This window comes from Bos grunniens, chromosome 17, assembly GCF_055505025.1.
Source record: "Bos grunniens cultivar Pamir isolate PY7600 chromosome 17, Bosgru_T2T1.0, whole genome shotgun sequence".
NCBI lineage: Eukaryota > Metazoa > Chordata > Mammalia > Artiodactyla > Bovidae > Bos > Bos grunniens.
In genome coordinates this window covers 42,393,101-42,414,778 of record NC_141181.1, presented here as the reverse complement: position 1 = coordinate 42,414,778, position 21,678 = coordinate 42,393,101, and the positions used below count along the sequence as shown (strand labels likewise).

Sequence of the window (21,678 nt, the reverse complement as noted above, 5' to 3'; positions counted from 1 at the left end):
AACTCTCTGCCTATATGTTATTTCCTCTTTCTCTGTGAGAAACTATTCTCTGTGTGGTTTATGTCTCTCCTATGTAACCAAGTGAGTGAGTGTGATGATCAAGTGAAATCGTGTAATGGACATGGTGATTGGTTCTCCAGTATTTGTTCTTTACCAGACTATAGATCTGAGCCAATCATGATTGCTTTTTCCTCTTTACTAGTGATTGGTTCAGGAGTGGCCAATGCTGGGAAGCTTCTGAGAAAAAAAAAAAAAAAAAATCCTTTCTCCTAAGAGAATTTCTGAAGAGCAAATGCTCTTCGTATGGAAATGTTGAGCAAAGCTGCTACTACTATAGTACCCGTGGGCATCCAGAGACTGAAACTGATGTAGAAAAGCTGGCAGGTGGAGAGTGCCTGGAGTATTATGTATTTATTGCTACATGAGTATAGGGAATTACAAAACCATAGAAGCCATGGTTCCCTCAAGAATCACTCAGTACATTCAGTATAATTAGTAATATACACATAGATATGAAAAAAGCTATCAAAAATTCAGTCAGTTCAGTTGCTCAATCTTGTCCTACCCTTTGAATCCCATGGACTGCAGCATGCCAGACTTCCCTGTTCATCACCAACACCCAGAGCTTGCTCAAACTCATGTCCATCGAGTCGGTGATGCCTTCCAACCATCTCATCCTCTGCTATCCCCTTCTCCTCCTGCCTTCAATCTTTCCCAGCATCAGGGTCTTTTCCAATGAGTGAGTTCTTTGCATCAGGTTACCAAAGTATTGGAGCTTCAGCTTCAGCATCAGTCCTTCCAATGAATATTCAGGACTGATTTCCTTTAGGATGCACTGGTTGCATCTTCTTGCAGTCCAAAGAACACTCAAGAGTCCTCTCCAACACCACAGTTCAAAAGCATCATCTTTGGTGCTCAGCTTTATTTATGGTCCAACTCTTACATCCATACATGACTGTGGAAAAACCATAGCTTTGACTAGACAGACCTTTGTTGGCAAAGTAATGTCTCTGCTTTTTAATATGCTATCTAGGTTTATCATAGCTTTTCTTCCAAGGAGTAAGTGTCTTTTAATTTCACGGCTGCAGTCACCATCTGTAGTGATTTTGGAGCCCAAAATAATAAAGTCTCTCACTGTTTACATTGTTTCCTCATTATTTGCCATGAAGTGATGGGACCAGATACCATGATCTTAGTCTTTTGAATGTTGAGTTTTAAGCCAGTGTTTTCACTCTCCTCTTTCACTTTCATCAAGAGGCTCTTAAGTTCCTCTTCACTTTCTGCCATAAGGGTGGTGTTATCTGCATATCTGAGGTTACTGATATTTCTTCCGGCAATCTTGATTCCAGCTTGTGCTTCATCCTGCCTGGCATTTTGCATGATGTAATCTGCCTTTAAGTTAAATAAATAGGATGACAATATACATCCTTGACGTACTCCTTCCCAATTTGGAAGCAGTCTGTTGTTCCATGTCCAGTTCTAAATGTTGCTTCTTGACCTGCATACAGATTTCTCAGGAGGCAGGTAAGATGGTCTGGTATTCCTATCTTTTAAAGAATTTTCCACAGTTTGTTGTGATCCACACAGTCATTGTGTGGATCTACAATGATCCACAGGCTTTGGTGTAGTCAGTAAAGCAGAAGTATATGTTTTTCTGGAACTCTGTTGCTTTCTCTATGATTCAATGGATGTTGGCCCAAGAGTATATTTTTCAGTTTATTAGAGTAAACCAGTATAATCAAAGCATCATTTTAGAGTAGCAGTATTAAAGAATACTGTAGATTTGTTCAACGATGAGTAGGAATTATGATTTTCCACTAAGGGGGGCTGACAATCGGGAGAAAAATAAAATCTGGTAGTGAGTTGGAAGGGCTAGAAGATGAGTTTGGGTAACTTGACTTACAGCTGTAAAGGAGAAAAGGTTTCTTTTTCTTCCCTACCCCATCCTCAGTAGCTGGGTCTGTGAAGTAGTCTGACAATAGTCATGCTAACAAAATAAAAGGTATGCACATTTATTAATTTTTAATGTTATGTGCATATGGGCCAGCATCAGAGAAAAACAAAATTGAATATGGGAGAGAGTGGTGAGTTTTGGGAATTTATATATCATCTTGAAAGGGGGAGGGGAGGAGAATGTGGGCCTCCAGAGGAAGTGGATGACTTTTAGAAAAGGTGACTGGTCTGGAGAAGAAGAGATGAAAGAGGTGTGATGTTTGTGACTCTGTTTTCCTGGGTGTGGATCAAGTGTTGGTGTCCTGTCCTGTGATGAGTCATCTTACCCAGTTGATGAAAACTCTGGGGAGGGGATTGAAGACAAGAGGGTTCCTTTTGGAGAAACTCTTTCTCTGGTTTTTTTTTTTTTTTTTTTTTTTAACTTTTAATTTTGTATTAGGGTATATTCTTGCCTGGAGAATCCCATGGACAGAGGAGCCTGGTAGGCTGCAGTCCATGGGGTCACGAAGAGTCAGACACGACTTAGTGACTTCACTTTCACTTTATACTTTCATGCATTGGAGAAGGAAATGGCAACCCACTCCAGTGTTCTTGCCTGGAGAATCCCAGGGACAGCGGGGCCTGGTGGGCTGCCGTCTATGGGGTCACACAGAGTCAGACACGACTGAAGCAACTTAGCAGCAGCAGCAGCAGCATAGCTGATTAACAATATTGTCATGGTTTCAGGTGAACAGTGAAGGGACTCAGCCATGCATCTACATGTATCCATTCTTCTCCAAACTCCCTTCCCATCCAGGCTGCCACATAGCATTGAAAGAGTTCCACATGCTATACAGTAGGTTCTTGTTGGTTATTCATTTTAAATGTAGCAGTGTGACTGACTGTAGTCAGATAAGAAGAATTTAGAGAAATCCTGCCCCTCTGTTTGCTTTTCTTCAAGTGCCTTTGGTTCAAAATAATTTTTATGCTGAAGAGGTATAGATTGTGGGGTGTTGTATTCTTCCTCCCTTCACAGCTGGGAAGAAAATCAGGCTGAACAGTTCTCTACCACAAAAATTATTATGAGACTTGGCTGGTATTTAGGACTCCACACTTCCAATGCAGGGGGCACGGATTTGATCCCTGGTTGGGGGACTAATCCTCCATGGCATGGCCAAAAAAATAAATAGATAAGTTATTATTAATTGGTTTTATGATGTCTGGTTCTTGCATTACTTAGAAGAAATAGACTTTTGAAGGATTTTACATTGAGAGATAATAATAACAGTTCTTAATTGATCCTATTCAAGTGTAGTTTGTAATCCATCAATTCTATCTTCCTTCCTTGAATGAGAAAACCTGTAGATGAGTTTGGACACTAATTGCATCCTAATATCCAATTTTCTGAAATAGGCTCATTTTCTTTGAAGTTTTCTACATTTTGCTTAGGAATGACAGTTGGCTCTAAGAAGGTTACAATTTCCCTTGCAATGAAATGGAAAAATCTCATTACCAGTCCCCAAAACCTGCAACTAGGTAGGATATGAGAGCTGATAAGGTCAAGAGATACAACTTAAATCTACTTAATCTTCTGCACTTTGGGGAGATTTGACTAATTGGTTTTCACTTTATTTCTCCAATGTTTTGGATTCTTTCTGATAACTACTTGAAAAGTTTGTCTGTATCAACTCATGGTATTTTTAGATTTTTTTTTTTTTTGAATGCTAGTTAATGTCATATTTCACCTCTAGTGGTTGTATAATATCAGCTCATAGTAGCATAATTAACAAAGAACAAAATTGCCTGATACATCAGAGCTGGGATCTCAAAACAAAGCAAGTGTATTACATTATTTGCTTCCTATAAATTAATGTCATTTATGAAATTTATACTTTTACCATCTCAATGGGGTTTCCCAGGTGGCTCAGTGGTTAAAGAATCTGCCTGCAATACAGGAGACGTAGGTTCAGTCCTTGGGTCAGGAAGATACCCTAGAGGAGGACATGGCAACCCACTCCAGTATTCTTGCCTGGAGAATTCCACGGACAGAGGAGCTTGGCGGGCTACAATGCATGGGGTAGCAAAAGAGTCAGACAGGACTGAAGAGATTGAGCACACAGGCACATCATATTGATACAGAATAGACAATGCTGGGTGCTCAAGTGTAGTTTTAATCTTCCTTGTGATTTTCATGGATATTATTTTTGGACTGTGGTATTGGAGAAGACTCTTGAGAGTCCCTCGGACTGCAAGGAGATCCAACCAGTCAATCCTAAAGGAAAGCAGTCCTGAATATTCATTGGAAGGACTGATGCTGAAGTTGAAACGCCAGTCCTTTGGCCACTTGATGCAAAGAATGGACTCATTTGAAAAGAACCTGATGCTGGGAAAGACTGAAGGCAGGAGAAGGGGACAACCGAGGATGAGATGGTTGGATGGCATTAGCGACTCAATAGACATGAGTTTGAGTAAATGGGAGTTGGCAACATACAGGGTGGCCTGGAGCACTGCAATTTATGGAGTCGCAAAGAGACGTGATTGAGCAACTGAACTGAACTGAACTGATTTTTGGACTGGGAAAATTATTATATGATAAGATTTTATGGGTAGTAATAGATCCCAAACAAACAGTAAACAACAGAACAGTTTTCAAAGACCTCCAAGGAAGAGTTTAAGTGCTCCCAAGCAACACCAATTTAGTCAAGATTCATTGTTCAAAGTTAATTACAATAGAAAAATATGGCAGTTTTTCTCTTTTTGATAGTTGATAGCAAATATGTATATATATTGAATAAAAGAAAAAGGCAGCTGTATCTCAGACCTCTCTACTTTCCTTTATTTAATTGGTCTGATAGTAAAGGACCTCTTTTACCAATCCAGAGTTAATGGCTTCCCTGATGACTCAGTGGTAAAGAACCCGCCTGCCAATGCATGAGACTAGGGTTTGATCGCTGGGTCCGAAAGGTCCCCTGGAGTAGGAAATGGCAACCCACTCCAGTATTCTTGACTGGAAAATCCCATGGACACAGGAGCCTGGCAGGCTGCAGTCCATGGAATCGAAAAAGGGTCGAACACGACTTACGAACTAAACAACAGCAAACTCCACAGAGAGCATTCATTGTGTGTTTCTTACACAGTATCATTTTACAAGTGTCAGATGACTTTATAAATTTTGTAAATTCTTGGACTATCTCTTTGTCCATATCATCTTGTAGTCTTCGCATACTTTTTTGCTTAGATAGAAGGTTAATATATTATTCAAAAACTATCTCTTTTTTTCTCTTAACTCCTTGTCTGCCCTTCCTTTGTGCTTGTCTAGATTTTGACTGCATACTGCTTCAGGACAAGTAAAAGATCTGCATAACTTTATTTAAAAAAAAGAAACATGGATTATTTGCAGCAGTGTTTTATGCATTTGTTAAAATTAAATGCTGGATTACTTTTCTGTTTTATTTATTTTTTTAATGACATATCTTTTGGGCTTCTGATAATATCTATTACTTTTCACTTCTATTTGGAAAAGACATGCTATATATTTGTCTCAAAAAGCAAAGTCTTTAATGAAAATCACCCATGCCTGTTGCTTGCTGTTTCTAAATACTTACCAGGGTTTTGTTTTTTCTCTCATAGGCAACAGTCAGCAGAGGATCTAGCCCGAGTACCCGCCAACTCCACCAGCAATATCTTGAACAGGCTGCTGGTCAGTTATGATCCCAGGATAAGACCAAATTTCAAAGGTTTGTCTCTCCCCCGTCAATATCTCCATTCTTTGCAGTTTAAACCCTAATTTTATCTGTGTAAAATCATTTATTTCACATATTCAAAACAGTAATAACTGTTCTGTAATGTTCTTATGTCTGAGCAATTAAATGCAAAAAATGTTTAAAGATAAGCAAAACATTACTTGTAATAGTTGTATATGGTTCTAGGGCTTAAAAGAAAAAGGTATATTGTGAATTAATAGGCTAACCCATGTGACGGGTTTTCTATGGTGAATTAATAGACTAACCCATGCGATGGGTTTCCTAAGTATTTTGTATTCTTAACCTTAATAATTTAAATTTAGGCTCTGGCTCTCATTCAGACACCAAAGTTCTACTTTGTAGGAGAACAGCCATATACTCATTTCCGAATAGAGAAAGCTCTGATAGGCATTTAAATTATTTTTTTACTCTTTATTGGTTTTTTACATTGACTTAAAAAAAAAAAAAACCCTCTATGCTTTGGCTGAAAGAAAAAGCCATATAGTTTTTAAAAACACGTTAACTTTGTGAATAAATGTGACTATATTTTTATTTCAATAAAATATTACCACCTATCACACCATTTAAAAACCAAAACTGTACTTGCACTAAAAGTTGTGAGAAGATTGTATATGTTTGCCTGCCTTCCTTTCTCCCTTCCCTCCTTTCTTTCTTTGTTACTTTCCCTCTTTCTTTCTTCCTCTTGATGAGTTAGATATATGAATATATCTCTGGAAAACTGCCATCTTTGTTGCTGGCTAAGGACAGGTATTAATGTAGATTGCATTAACATTAGGAGGCTTGATTTTTTTTTTTTTTTTTTCCTTTACAAGAAAAAAAAAAGAAAAGCCTGCAGCTGCTTCTAGTCAACTGAAGTTATACAACGATGTTGTAAAAACAGAGTTTTTTGTTCATTACCAGAACCTACTCTGTTACTTTCAACAGCACCATGGTCTGGGTTGTCACATGTCTACCATGTATTGATTCAACACCTGTTTTTCATCAGTCAGAGGTTATGTGGCCAAAAGGCTAACTTCACATTTTCCCTTTGTTAGCCCAAGCAGCAACCCACAATGAGTGAAAAAAAAAAAAAAAAAAGAAAGCAAGAAAGAAATTGGCAACATTATACCTTAGTTCTCACTCTATGAACTCTAAAATTATTTTCCAACAGGTCAGGCAAAAATCTTTATAACGATTCTGTTGTATGTCTGATTAAGTTTACATGTTCATGGATTAAAAATCAAAATATAATAAATGTTGTATTCTGCTTGCCATTTAAGGTAAAAAATTTGAAAGACTATAAAATACAAAACATAAATCATATTTTTAAATGATGTTTTAAAAAAATAATTTGCAATATCTTAAAGTAAATGCATCAGCTCAATTGAAAACTTTTTAAGGTAAATGTATTTTCCCAGAGTCCCTACAATTTAAGAGAGAAATATTTCTGAATAAATAGTGCTATGAAGAACAACATAACTCATTTTTTGTTTGTGTGTTGATCCCTATTTAGAAGAATAAGTTAATAGCAATTGTGAACATGTATCTTGAAACCATAGGTTTATACATCTGTGTGGATTGGAAAAAATATAACAATCAACTGCATAAACCATAAAAATATGAAGATTCTGACCAAGGTTTTTACAGCCACCAAACTATATCCTTAATTTTTATTGACAGGCATTCCTGTTGATGTAGTAGTCAACATTTTTATCAACAGTTTTGGATCTATTCAAGAGACAACAATGGTAAGATTAAAATTCATTTAATATTTTTAGTTGTGAATAGTTTAAGTGGAAAATATTAGAAGAAATTATAACTGAAAAATAAGGAGTAATTCTCAGGAAAAAAAAAAATGCATGCTCTCTCCTAGTATAAATATTCAAATTTCAGGGTTTTGCTGAATTAGTGATTTCAATGCCTTTGTATTTTTGCAGTTTACATTTAGTCTTTATACTGCATTGAAACTTACAGAATTGGGAGAATTAACATTTCACTCTGAACAACTAAGTGGATGCCACCTGGGAAAGGGATTTGTGCAATTAATATTCTGGTGCAACGTTATTTCCTAATACACTTATGTGTATGAGCATTCAAAACTTTTTGTGTTCATAGTCTTCTTTTGTTTTTTCTTCTAGTCTCCTGAGGATAATCTTTGTTTTCTCTCTTGTACTAATTTTGGGATGTGTGAAGCAGAGAATTGTAAAAAGCAAATTTAATTTTCCTAAAGTAGAGCAACAGAGCTCCCTAAAACGTTTATGTTATATAAACAAAGAACAAGGAAAGGCCCAGGAAGAAAAGGAAAGAGAGGCTTGGGGTGGGGCTGCTGACCGGCGAGAGTTGGGTGTTAGGGACAAAGAAGCCTGTGAAGGATGATTTGTGGATTCCTTGAGTGACGTGTGGTTCAGTTACCCTTCAGCTTCTCAAAGACATTCAGGAAAGTCCACTTGCTTATTAATGTTTTAAAATATTAATATTATACCCTTTCTGAAAAACCACATGCTGAAATGGTATTTCAGGTGGGAGGAAGAAGGCTTAAAAGTTTTATTTTGAGCATCATTTTTTGAGATACTTATATGTTTCTTAAGTAATAATATAAGGTGTGGATTAAAAGCTTAATAGTAATGATTACAACACAGTGTAGCTTTTCAGGGAATATCTCAGACCAGAAAAAGAATGTATTCCTATATTCCTAGGAGCATCATAGCATGTTATAAAATTGTGTGTTATATTTAAATTATGACACATTTTTATATTAATTAATATCATGGTAAAATATATTGTGATGAGAATGTTATTTATTTTTCATAGAAGCATGTCTTTAACTCTGAATACTTAATTTTTTTTAGAGAGTGTGTAGTTTGAATAATTAGTTATTTTGAAATCAAGTCCAAAATTCACTCCAGTGACTTTTAGTTAACCTAAATGGCTGTATATCTAGTATATTATAGATCAAGAAAGCTCTTAAACAATGTACAGACAAGTATGTATCACTGAGGAGACAAGAGTTGCATTCATCATTTGAAAATATGACTAGTTTAAGCAATTCCGACAAGAAGAGTGAGAAATGTAATTTTCTCAAGGTGACACGTCTGGGAAATTTATTTGGTATCTGTGCTTTTCGCTGTACCCTGTTTTATCTTTCATGAGACCACTATACTACCCCTAAAACACCGTGATTGAGGTGTTACATCCTGTTGGAAACATCCCCAGTACTATCCTGCATTTTAGCACAACTAATACAGTTTTTTTTTTTTTTCTCATTTGCACAAGAGCAACACATGTGTCCTAGCTCATTAAGTACCATTAATGTATCTATTCTTTAATAAATATTGAATGCCTTCCAGTTAACAGACACTGTACTTCTTTTGGTCCCATCAGTCCATCATTGACTGTATCAAGCTGAAAATACCTGGGGCAAAGGGCTGACAGAAAAGGGGTAGGAACTTTCTCATAGGTTATTTGAGGATCATAATAAAATAGTGCATGGTTTCTCAATATGATCTTGTCTCATCCTTCTGCTCACTCTTCACAATAGCGAACCCCGAGCACTGATTGCTGCGGCCGGATTCCATCGGTTTTCAGCCTGCACTCTTACCTCTGACCTCCATCTCTTGTCTGAACAGAGCCTCTGACTCTGAGCTGCACTCACTCACTCTCTGCCCCCTTTTCCATCCACGTCTTTCATCTCTATCATTGTTTGTTTGTTAAACTGATCACTTCTTGACTGTAATTCAACTCTTTTTGTGTGTTATAATTTTGTTCTCTGATGGAGTTATTAATCTCTCAAAGTCAAAAACAGTGCATTCTGCTTCTTCATTTTCCATAAAATACAGAAGACAGTAGGTCCTCAATGAGTGAGCCCATAAATGATGTCACATTATTAACTAATATTGATTAAATAAATTAATACATTCTGCTTTGGCCAGCAAAAAGTGAGCCCAGGTCACCATAAAAGTATTGGCAGAGCAAACTTTAAAAATAGACTCATGTTGAATGTGTGCATGCGTATGTGCTAAGTTGCTTCAGTCGTGTCCAACTCTTTGCAACTCCATGGACTGCAGCCCACCAGGCTCCTCTGTCCATGCCCTCCTCCAGGGGATCTTCCCGACCCAGGAATTGAACCCGAGTCTCTTACATCTACTGCATTGGCAGGTGGGTTCTTTCTACTAGCGCCACCTGGGAAGCCCATGTTGAATTTATAGATTAAATAACAGAGTAAAGAATGCTATTACAGTAGAATGTTAGTTTTGTCAATTTAGAGACCTTTATGCAGAGGAGCCAAATTATTTATATTTGCTATTTCTTTTGATGAAATAACCTATCTTTCCCTTTGTGTTGTGCTGATATAGCCTAAAGGTTCAGAATTGAAACCATGCTCATCAAATAGACTTAAATAGTCTACTTTATTGTAATGATTATTTTTTTGTTTTGGCAATGTTTATTTCATACTTCTAAGACAGTTTTTACAGATGTCTCTTTCAGGGCTGTGATATTTTATAGATTTTCTCACTTTTTCAAAAAAAAAACTCTTTAATACCTTGTTGTGTAATAGTTAAGAAAGGTACAAGCTATTATCTGTATAGAGATAACACTATATGTCTTCTAAGGGGAGAAATGTGTCTAAGACAAAGCTTGTTCTTCATGACTTGTTACAAATACCAATCGGAAATAGTAGCAATGACTCAGGAGGGTAAGAGGATACACAGGTGTGGAGAGCAGTTATATTATAAGTGGGTCTTTCTTTTTCCTTCCAGTCACAAAGAGTGGGCTTATTAACTTTTCAGCTTTGCTGAGGTATAACTGACAGGTGAAATTGTAAGTTAAAACGTGTGTGATGATTTGATATGTTTCTACACTGTGAAAGGATTTCCCCCATCATGATAATTAACACATCCATCATCTCATGTATATATATTTTTTCTTTTATAAGAACATTTAAGTTCTGTCCTCTTAGCAAATTTCAAGTACACAGTAGTGTTACAACTATGGTCACCATGTTACACCCTAGATCCTCAAACCTTATTCATCTTATAACCATACGTTTACACCTTTTACCAACCTCTCCCTCTTTCCCATACTCCAAATTCTTGGCAATCACTTTTCAACTCTCCATTTCTATGGATTTGACTCTTTTTTTTTTTTTTTTTTTTTTTAAGATTCGACATATAAGTGATACCATGGCGTATTTGTCTTTCTCTATCTGGTTTATTTTACTTAGCATGATGCTCTTCAGGTTCATCCATGTTGTTGTAAATGATAGTATTTTCCTTCTTTTCTTAAGGCTGAATAATATTCTACTTTATATGTATGTATGTGTGTGTGTGTGTGTGTGTGTACCACATTTTCCTCGTCCATTCATTCATTGATGGGTGCCTAGGTTGTTTCCATACTCTAGCTGTTGTAAATAATACTGCAGTGAGCAAGAAAATGCAAGCATCTCTTCTAGATGTCGTGTTTCCTTTGGGCATATACCCAGAAGTGGGATTGCTGGATTTTATGATAGTTCTATTTTTAGTTTCTTGAAGAATCTCCATACTGTTTTCCATAGTAGCTTTACTGATTTGAATTTCCACTAATAGTGTACAATCTCTTCACATTCTAAACAGAATTTGTTACTGCTTGTCATTAAAAAAAAAATTATTGTCATATAGTTGATTTACAAAGTTCTGTTAGATCTCGTCTTTTTTTGGTAATAGCCAAGGAACATATTTCTTAAAAAAAAAAAGAAAATAAGCAAATGATACCCCCAGAACAAGAGGCTGGAAAAGTAGAGAGACTTAGATTTGTCTAAATACAGAATATATGTTCATGGAAATAGTATGCTGAACAGTGTGATATCAGAGAGGCTTGTGCTTGAATCTTTTGTGTACTTGATGTGTTACACCCTAAAATGAGTGAAAAAATTACAGAAATTAAGGAACAATATTTTTTCTGGCATTGCAACCCTAAAGGGATGTTGACTGTAGGGTTGTGATGCATCTGCAAGTTAATGTCATATTTTACAGTAGAATCTCATCCTAAAGAAAATGAACCTTTTGTTAGTAACTCTGTTGTACAGTTGAGGTTTTGTTTATTAATATCCCCTTAGAAATTTCCCTACAAAGGTCTGCTGAAATAAAGGAAGTCCTAAAATTTGGAAGCTTCAATATTGGCCAGAGCTTTCCTCTGCACTTCAGGTCTTTTTACTTTAACTCCAGAGCCTGGTGGTGGATGCGGCATTAAGAGCTGCAGACAGAGGTGGAGCAACTTTTGAAGGAAGGAGGCAGCCCTTTTCCCCAGTGTATAAAGTTCATTATCTAACAAAGAATCCATTGAAGCAATGAGTATTAACATTATAAGGATATTTTAGCCAATTCTGTTTGTAAAACATTCCTTCCTGCTTATTTGTCTTTTAATTCAGATGCTAAATGTCAATGGCTAAACAGAAAGCAATCTTACATTTATTCACAATCTGTAACTGTGTAGTAGAAGAAAAATCACAGCCATATAAATATTCCTGAAACTCTCCAACCTCCAGGGCTACGTGCTCCTTCAGCTTTTCGCATCTCAGTTTTTAGCTTTATGGTTCCTATTTCTCATGTCTGTGTGTTCATCTGCATTCTGCTGCCTTCCATTTCTGTAAGGTCTCATTATTAATGCTGTAATTCCCTGGTGGCTCAGACCGTAAAGCGTCTGCCTGCAGTGCGGGAGACCCGGGTTCGATCCTTGGGTTGGGAAGATCCCCTGGAGAAGGAAATGGCAACCTACTCCAGTACTCTTGCCTGGAAAATCGCATGGACTGAGGAGCCTGGTAGGCTACAGTCCATGGGGTCGAAAAGAGTCGGACATGACTGAGCGGTTTCACTTTCACTTTCACTAAAATCATCAAATAAATGTAATCATCCTCTTTTGAAGTTGTTATGACAGTCATTTATTATATCAGTTTGTATGCTACTGCTGGTGACAACTGAACTAAGACCCTCAAATCAGTAAGAATATAGATTTGTTAGAGGTGAAGTGTGGAGAAGGCAATGGCACCCCACTCCAGTACTCTTGCCTGGAAAATCCCATGGACCGAAGAGCCTGGTAGGTTGCAGTCCATGAGGTCGCTTAGAGTCAGACACGACTGAGCAACTTCACTTTCACTTTTCACTTTCATGCATTGGAGAAGGAAATGGCAACCCACTCCAGTGTTCTTGCCTGGAGAATCCCAGGGACGGGGGAGCCTGGTGGGCTGCTGTCTATGGGGTCGCACAGAGTCGGACACGACTGAAGCGACTTAGCAGCAGCAGCAGAGGTGAAGTGGCATCTGCTGTATGGTTATGCTTAAAATATTTGTTGATTTCTCCATTCGATTCCTACCTTTGACTGAAATCTGTGGGTTTTTATAATAGAAAATGTAAACTTTTGCATTCATGGGATACAATTAAGTATTATGATATATTATAACAGTCTATATACATATTTTGCCTTGTCAGAAATACATAAGAACTCTTTCATGGAAATAAAGCCTGTTTATACAATCCATTTTCTTCAGTGTAGACATGCTTTGTAATTATATCGAATTATTGTTACACTACAATCTGTGATCCTGCCAAACTTTCTATGCCTTTCTGCTGCATGAGTTTTTTATGTGTTTTAATAGTAGGCTTCAGCTCTGTTTGGGCAACACAGTTGTACCCGTCAAGAAAAAAACTCATATTTGGGATCAGCTAAAAGAGCTTAATTCTGGTTCTTGGAAATTACTTATCTTTGTTGTTTTAAAAAAATTTTATTTTATATATTTTCTTCTCTATGTAAATCTAAATTTCTTTTCTTAAAACTTTCTTAGTTTACTATTGTATACATTTTATTGCTTTTGTTATTAACTTTCCAACATTGTTTCATTTATTATAGGATAATATTGACATGCTTGCTCCATTTTTTTTTGTCTACTTTGCATCTTAGATACTCAAATCTTAAAATATTTAATTTCTTCCCTTGCTATTCATCTTCAGGGTTTGTGCCTTGTGCTGGGCTAGATAGTTATCCCCTAAAGAGGAACTTATCCTAATCTTTGGACCCGTGAATATGTTATTTTACACAGTGGAAGAGACTTTGCATCTGTGATTAAATTAAAAGTCTTGCAATGCAGATTATCCTGATCATCAAGTGGGCCCAGTGTAATCACCAGAGTCCTTAGGAGAGGAGACAGGAGGGTAGAGTCAGTAACAGGAGATGTGATGTAACCAATGCAGTAGAAGTGACATGAAGAGGATGCAGGTGAAGGGATGCAGACAACCCGGCCATGCTGGGCAAAGCAAGGGATCAGACTGGCTGCTCAGACCTCCAGAGGGAACCAGCCTGGACCTCAGCTCAGTGACTCTGATTCTGATGTTCTGAACTCCAGACCTAGAAGGTCAAGATCAGTCTTGCTTTAAGCCACTGACTGTTGGCAATAGTTTTAGCAGCATTCAGGAACTGATACACATGCTGGTGGACACTAGTTAATAATTTTTTTCTCCCAAATTCTCTTGGAGAATTATCTGATTACATATGACTTTCTCCCAAATGCTGCTAGAGGGCTATCTGATTATGTACATTACTGTTTCCATATATGGAAATTCAAAAATAGCCAGTCATTTTTTGTGCAATGATTAATTACTAAAAGTCTCACTCACTCAAGTTAATCATCAAAAGGACATAACCAGAAAGAGAAGCTATGCTTTTATTAGTTAATATATACTGTATACCTGTCTCTTTTCCTTGTCAGTTACTTTTTAGTGGATTTACCTCAAAATGAAGGTAAATCCTTTTTAATCTATTTCTTCTAGCTGTTTTGTTCAGAAGCTTTGGTGATTCGACATCATAAGTCATAGCATTATACAGTTGGCTCTTGAACAACACGAGTTTGAACTGCGTGGGTCTGCTTCTACCATTTTCACCATAATACTATCTGTGTACTATAGTACTGTATGAGCTATGGTTCGTTGGTTGGCTTAATCCATGGATACAGAGGGCTAACAATAAAGTTACATGTGGATTTTTGGCTGCATGGAGGGTAAGCGCTACTAACCCAGTGTTGTGCAAAAGTCACCTGTCTTAGACAATCAGGAAGGATGAGAAACACCCCAGTTTTATTTTCCCTTCTTGTAATTTGTCACTATCAACTGATATAGAAAATTTGCACCATTACATAAGTGGTGTAAATAATGCTGGACCAATCTCCTAATCTGTCAAAATGTCATGAAAATTACTTCTTCACTACTGTATTTAACAGAAATATATTGAGAATTTTCTGTGTATCTGATCTGGCAGATTGCAAGACTTACGGAGGTTATAGTTAGGGTGGCTGCATTGCACCACATAGCAGGCACCCCCAATCAAAATAGAATATTGGCATAGATCTAGAAAAATTTAGATAGTCATATGCTGTTACAGAACAGTATTTAATAAAACTTTTAAAATGTCATATTGAGAAAAATAAAGTGTAACCTAAGAATTTTTACTGACGTTTGGTTAGCTTGCAGTTCTTGCATGAAACGTCTAACCTCACTAAGGATTAAATTTAAATCCTTTTCAAACCAGGCTTGGTTGAAAAACAAGCTCTGTTGCCAGAACTTTAAATGTAATCCTGCTGGATACCATGAGATTTGATCTTCTTTGTTTCCATGAATGCCATTTTTTATCATAAAGAAAATAAAAGAGTAAAAATTGCATATATAAGTGTTAGGTAAAAATTACAAGTAACCGTGCTAGCTATCCTAACGATAACACAAGATATAAAACAGTTCTTAAAACTAAAATATCATTAATGAAACAAACTAGTTTTAATGTCTTCTTGTGAAATTTTTATTGCCTTGAGAAGTAGCTTAATTTGGGTGTTAATTGGTACTGAAAATCTTGGAGAACATCCATGTTCCAGATCATGACTGTTCGTGTGCTATTTGTGATGAACAATGATAGTTTTTGTCACCAAGTTCTTTCAAAACAATTAAGTAATTTTCCAGTGATAAAAGAAGTCTGTTTCTGATGGGAATTTCTTCATTGCAAAATAATATGATAGAGTTGTAATTATAGTGATTGAGTAATTGAAAATGAAAATAAATAGGTTTCCAAATTAGTTATCTTAATGTAGAGCATTTGAAATGCCAGTAACTAGCAATTATTTAGAAATGCTCATAAAAAAATGAACCAAAGCATACTAACTAATAAGCTTTTATCTTCTAATGAATGTGGAGCCAAAGCTATTAATTTAAATTGTAAAAACTTTAAACACTCCTTATATAAACTTGCAACAACTTGTATTCACTATAATAATATGTAGCTACATAGCTAATGGAAAAGCATCTTGGAAGGACTTTCATAATGAGATAATAAATTGTAATGACCAAGAATAATACAATGAAGTAACTGATTTCCAGTTTTTCAGTGATGCTCATTCTAAAACAACTCTGGAGTTCTATTAAGAAATAAAATTTGATACAGGATTATAGTAGAGAGCCCAAACTAATAGTGTTTTGAGCTTATCCCAGTGCAGCTAGAAGCAAGAATTTCAGTAGATGCTGAAGGCACAGTTTCAAGATTTGTGACCTTAGAAAGGGGTTACTATTTAGTACAATTGTAGGTCAGTTGGCACAGTACGGAGCAAACCCAATGAATTACAGTATAGGCAGGATTTTTTTTTTTTTGAAGCAAAAAGTCTATTAACCACTATTACCAACATTATAAAAGAATAGCAACATAATGAGTATGTCCCAATAAAACAAAATGCTTGCTTAGCACATAATACAGTCAGGTGAAGTTCATGTACTTTACGTATGTTTTCTCGTTTATTCCTTATAAAAACCCTGTGTTGTGGGTGTGTTATTTTATCTCCATCTTATAGATAGGGGTCTTCATGCACCTCTTAACCCTCTGTCATCTTGCTTTTGTTGTATGCCACTCTGCTGTGCTGTGTTTAGTCACTCAGTCGTGTCTGACTCTTTGCGATTCCATAGACTGTAGCCCGCCAGGCTCTCTGTCCTTCCATGAGGGTTTTTGCTGAAATTGTCAATGGCTTCCTCATTTGCTGAAAGTATTCAGTTTGATTGTATTTGACCTTTGATGGTGTTTGCTCTGTTGACCATCTTAAAGCTTTTGACTCTAGTTTGGTGAAATCTAATTCCCAGGGTTTTCTACCTTTTCTCAGACTTCTAGCCAGCCCTTTAAATGCTTTTCTTCCCCAGGGTTTGCTTTGCCCCGGTATCCCTGCTCTAAGTAGTAATACTGGGCAAATTCTTCCTTAGTCCTGATTTTTAGGGGGTCGTGTTTTCAAGGTTCATTCATGTTGTAACATGTACCCCAATTTCTTTCCTTTTTATGGCAGAGTAATAATCCATGATGTGTATGTATATGCAACACTTGGTGTGTCCATTCATCTGTTGATGACACGTGCATTGTTTCACCTTTTCAGTATTGTAAATGACACTGCTATGAAAAAGGGTGTACAAATATCAGTTGTAGTCTCTTCTTTTAATTTTTAGGGGCACGTGCCTAAGAGTGGAATTGCGGGATCATATGGTACTTCTGTGTTTCGCTTTTTGAGAACAAAGCACAATTTTTAAAAGGTTGAAACAACTGCATTTTGTGAGGACATGTCAGTGATTCATGTAACTCATTAAAGAGGGAACCAGCATCCTGATTTTAGCAGCTACACTGGCAAAGTTGCCTGGGAGCCATGCCTAAATAATGCTGAAAGACTCTTCTCAGTATGTGGCAATGTCTCAACAGTTACTCATTTTTATCCAGCCCTGTTTCTAGAGGTGATTTATGGTATCTAATAATAATAAAAATACGATGAAGTAATTGAAATAGTACTAAATGTTCAGGAGCCATACAATGATACTCATATCAGGAAGTGAGCTATGCATTAATTCAATTGGCTATAACAGGGATCCCCAAATCCCCAGGCTAGGAACCGGTACCAGTACTTGTTAGAAAATGGGCCACAAAGCAGAAGGTGAGCAGCTGGTGGGGGGCGAGTGCAGCTTTATCTGCCGCTCCCCATTGCTCACCTTACGCCTGAACCACCCCGCTCCCCACCACATTCATGGAAAAATTCTCTTCTAGGAAACCAGTTCCTGATGCCAAAAAGGTTGGGGACTGCTGGGCTCTAGGGCTTAGCTTTTAGTTCCCTGAATGCCAGACAAAAAGGAAAACATGACGATAGGCTTGCATTGTATTTCCCAGTAATAGGAAGCATATACAAGGATCTTTTGTAAAGCACTTAGATCAAATATGCCTAGCACACAGTAAATACCTGTATAATGATATTATAGTTTTATATGGATTAAACAAGTGAAAAATTAAAAAATTCATCTTCAAAATTTTCATGTCATGATCACTGACTGAAATAAGATAACATGGCTTTAATAACAGGCTTATACAAGATACATCGGCACTGTTATCTGACTCTTAAATATAAGTTTAGGACATGGTATTTTATCATAATACCACGAATGCATGTTTGAGATACTGAGGATTAAAGATGCAGTTTTTGATGATTTGATAAGACACAATAGTAATGTTGTTTAAGTGGCTAAGTTGTGTCTGACTCTTTTGTGACCCCATGGACTATAGCCTGCCAGGCTCCTCTGGGATTTTCCATGGGAAATTCCAGTCCATGAGATTTCCCAGGCAAGAATACTGGAGTAGGTTGCCATTTCCTTCTCCAGGGGATCTTGCTGACTCATGAGTCCAACCCATGTCTCCTGCATTGGCAGGCAGATTCTTTACTCTCTGAGCCACCAAGGAAACCCTCCACAGCAGTTAGAGGAGGTAATAAAATGGCTTTTAGTGTATATACTTTTGGAATACCAATCATTATGACGGATCATTCAGTGCAGTTCAGTCGCTCAGTCGTGTCCGACTCTGCGACCCCATGGACTGAAGCAGGCCAGGCTTCCCTGTCCATCACCAACTCCCGGAGCTTACTCAAACTCATGTCCATTGAGTTGATGATGCCATCCAACCAACTCATCCTCTGTTTTCCCCTTCTCCTGCCTTCAATCTTTCCCAGCATCAGGGTCTTTTTAGATGAGTCAGTTCTTCACATCAGGTGGCCAAAGTATTGGAGTTTCAGTTTCAGCATCAGTCCTTCCAATGAATATTTGGGACTGATTTCATTTAGGATGCACTGGTTGGATCTCCTTGCTGTACAAGGGATTCTCAAATAGTCTTCTCCAAGAACAGAGTTCAAAAGCATCAGTTCTTCTGTGCTCAGCTTTCTTTAGGAGAAGGCAATGGCACCCCACTCCAGGACTCTTGCCTGGAAAATCCCATGGACAGAGGAGCCTGGTAGGCTGTGGTCCATGGGGTTGCGAAGAGTCGGACATGACTGAGCGACTTCACTTTCACTTTTCACTTTCATGCATTGGAGAAAGAAATGGCAACCCGCTCCAGTGTTCTTGCCTGGAGAATCCCAGGGATGGGGGAGCCTGGTGGGCTGCTGTCTATGGGGTCTCACAGAGTCGGACACGACTGAAGTGACTTAGCAGCAGCAGCAGCAGGAGCAGCTTTCTTTATAGTCCAACACTCACATCCATACATGACTACTGGAAAAACTATAGCTTTGACTAGTTGGACCTTTGTTGGCAAAGTGATGTCTCTGAGTTTTAATATGCTGTCTAGGTTGGTCATAAGTTTCCTTCCAAGGAGCAAGTGTCTTTTAATTTTATGGCTGCAGTCATCATCTGCAGTGATTTTGGAGCCAAAAGAAAAATAAAGTCTGTCACTGTTTCAACTATTTCCCCGTCTATTTGCTATGAAGTGATGGGACAGATGCCCTGATTTTCGTTTTCTGAATGTTGAGCTGTAAGCCAACTTTCTCACTCTCCTCTTTCACTTTCATCAAGAGACTATTTATTTCCTCTACCCTTTCTGCCATCCTTATGGGATGGTGTCATCTGTATATCTGAGATTTTTGATACTTCTCCTGGCAGTCTTGATTCCAGCTTGTGCTTCATCCAGTCCAGCATTTCTCATGATGTACTCTGCATATAAGTTAAATAACCAGGGTGACAATATACAGCCTTGAGGTACTCCTTTGCTAATTTGGAAACAGTGTATTGTTCCATGTCCAGTTCTAACTGTTGCTTCTTGACCTGCATACAGATTTCTCAGGAGGCAGGTCAGGTGGTCTCGTAGCCCCATCTCTTGAAGAATTTTCCAGTTTGTTGTGATCCACATAGTCAAAGGCTTTCACATAGTCAATAAAGAAGAAATAGATGTTTTTCTGGAACTGTCTTGTTTTTTCGATGATCCTGCGGATGTTGGCAATTTGATCTCTGGTTCTTCTGCCTTTTCTAAATCTAGCTTGAACATCTGGAAGTTCACGGTTCATGTGCTGTTGAAGCCTGGCTTGGAGAATTTTGAGCTTACTTTACTAGCGTGTGAGATGAGTGCAATTGTGTGGTAGTTTGAACATTCTTTGGCATTGCCTTTCTTTGGGATTGGAATGAAAACTGACCTTTTCCAGTCCTGTGACCACTGCTGAGTTTTCCAAATTTGCTGGCATATTGAGTACAACACTTTCACAGCATCATCTTTTAGGATTTGAAATAGTTCAACTGGAATTCCATCACCTCCACTAGCTTTGTTCATAGTGATACTTCCTAAGGCCCACTTGACCTCGCATTCCAGGATGACTGGCTCTAGGTGAGTGATCACACCATCATGATTATCTGGGTCTGAAGATCTTTTTTGTATAGTTCTTCTGTGTATTCTTTCCACCTTTTCTTAATATTTTCTGCTTCTGTTAGGGCCATACCATTTCTGTCCTTTATTGAGCCCATCTTTGCATGAAATGTTCCCTTGGTATCTCTAATTTTCTTGAAGAGATCTCTAGTCTTTCCCATTCTGTTGTTTTCCTCTATTTCTTTTCGTTGATCACTGTGGAAGGCTTTCTTACCTCTCCTTGCTTTTCTTTGAAACTCTGCATCAAATGGGTATATCTTTCCTTTGCTCCTTTGCTTTTTGCTTCTCTTCTTTTCAAAGGTATTTTGTAAGGCCTCCTCAGCCATTTTGCTTTTTTGCATTTCTTTTTCTTGGGGATGGTCTTGCTCTTTCTCTTCCATTCCAGTCCATTTTAGTTTGCTGATTCCTAAAATGTCGATGTTCACTCTTACCATCTCCTTTTGGACCACTTCCAATTTGTCTTGATTCATGGACCTAATTTTCCAGGTTCCTATGCAATATTGCTCTTTACAGCATCAGACCTTGCTTCCATCACCAGTCACATCCACGACTGGGTGTTGTTTTTGCTTTGGCTCCATCCCTTCATTCTTTCTGGAGTTATTTCTCCACTGATCTCTAGTAGCATATTGGGCACCTACCGACCTGGGGAGTTCATCTTTCAATGTCCTATCTTTTTGCCTTTTCATACTGTTCATGGGGTTCTCAAGGCAGGAATGCTGAAGTGGTTTACCGTTCCCTTCTCTGGTGGACCACATTTTGTCAGAACTCTCCACCATGACCCGTCTGTCTTGGGTGGCCCTACACGGCATGGCTCATAGTTTCATTGAGTTAGTCAAGGCTGTGGTCCATGTGATTAGATTAGTTAGTTTTCTGAGATTTTGGTTTCAGTCTGTCTGCCCTCTGATGGAGAAGGATAAGAGGCTTATGGAAGCTTCCTGATGCGTGAGACTGACTGAGGGGGAAACTAGATCTTATTCTGATGGGCATGGCCATGCTCAGTAAATCTTTAATCCAATTTTCTGTTGATGGGTGGAGCTTTTTCTCACTTCTAATAATAATAGGAGACCCAACCAGTCCATTCTGAAAGAGATCAGCCCTGGGATTTCTTTGGAAGGAATAATGCTAAAGCTGAAACTCCAGTACTTTGGCCACCTCATGCGAAGAGTTGACTCATTGGAAAAGACTCTGATGCTGGGAGGGATTGGGGGCAGGAGGAGAAGGGGACGACAGAGGATGAGATGGCTGGATGGCATCACTGACTCGATGGACGTTAGTCTCAGTGAACTCTGGGAGTTGGTGATGGACA

At 37.9% G+C, this 21,678-nt stretch overlaps 1 protein-coding gene across 2 annotated transcripts in view; it reads left to right on the top strand.

Moving 5' to 3' along the window:
• GLRB (glycine receptor beta) overlaps window positions 1-21,678 on the top strand; it is a 91,402-nt gene that overhangs the window by 36,180 nt on the left and 33,544 nt on the right. For both annotated transcript variants that reach the window (XM_086345952.1, XM_086345953.1), the window contains 2 exons: window positions 5,563-5,669; window positions 7,356-7,423. In XM_086345952.1, the coding sequence (XP_086202078.1) occupies window positions 5,563-5,669; window positions 7,356-7,423 (175 nt within the window). The remainder of the gene's footprint in view (window positions 1-5,562; window positions 5,670-7,355; window positions 7,424-21,678) is intronic.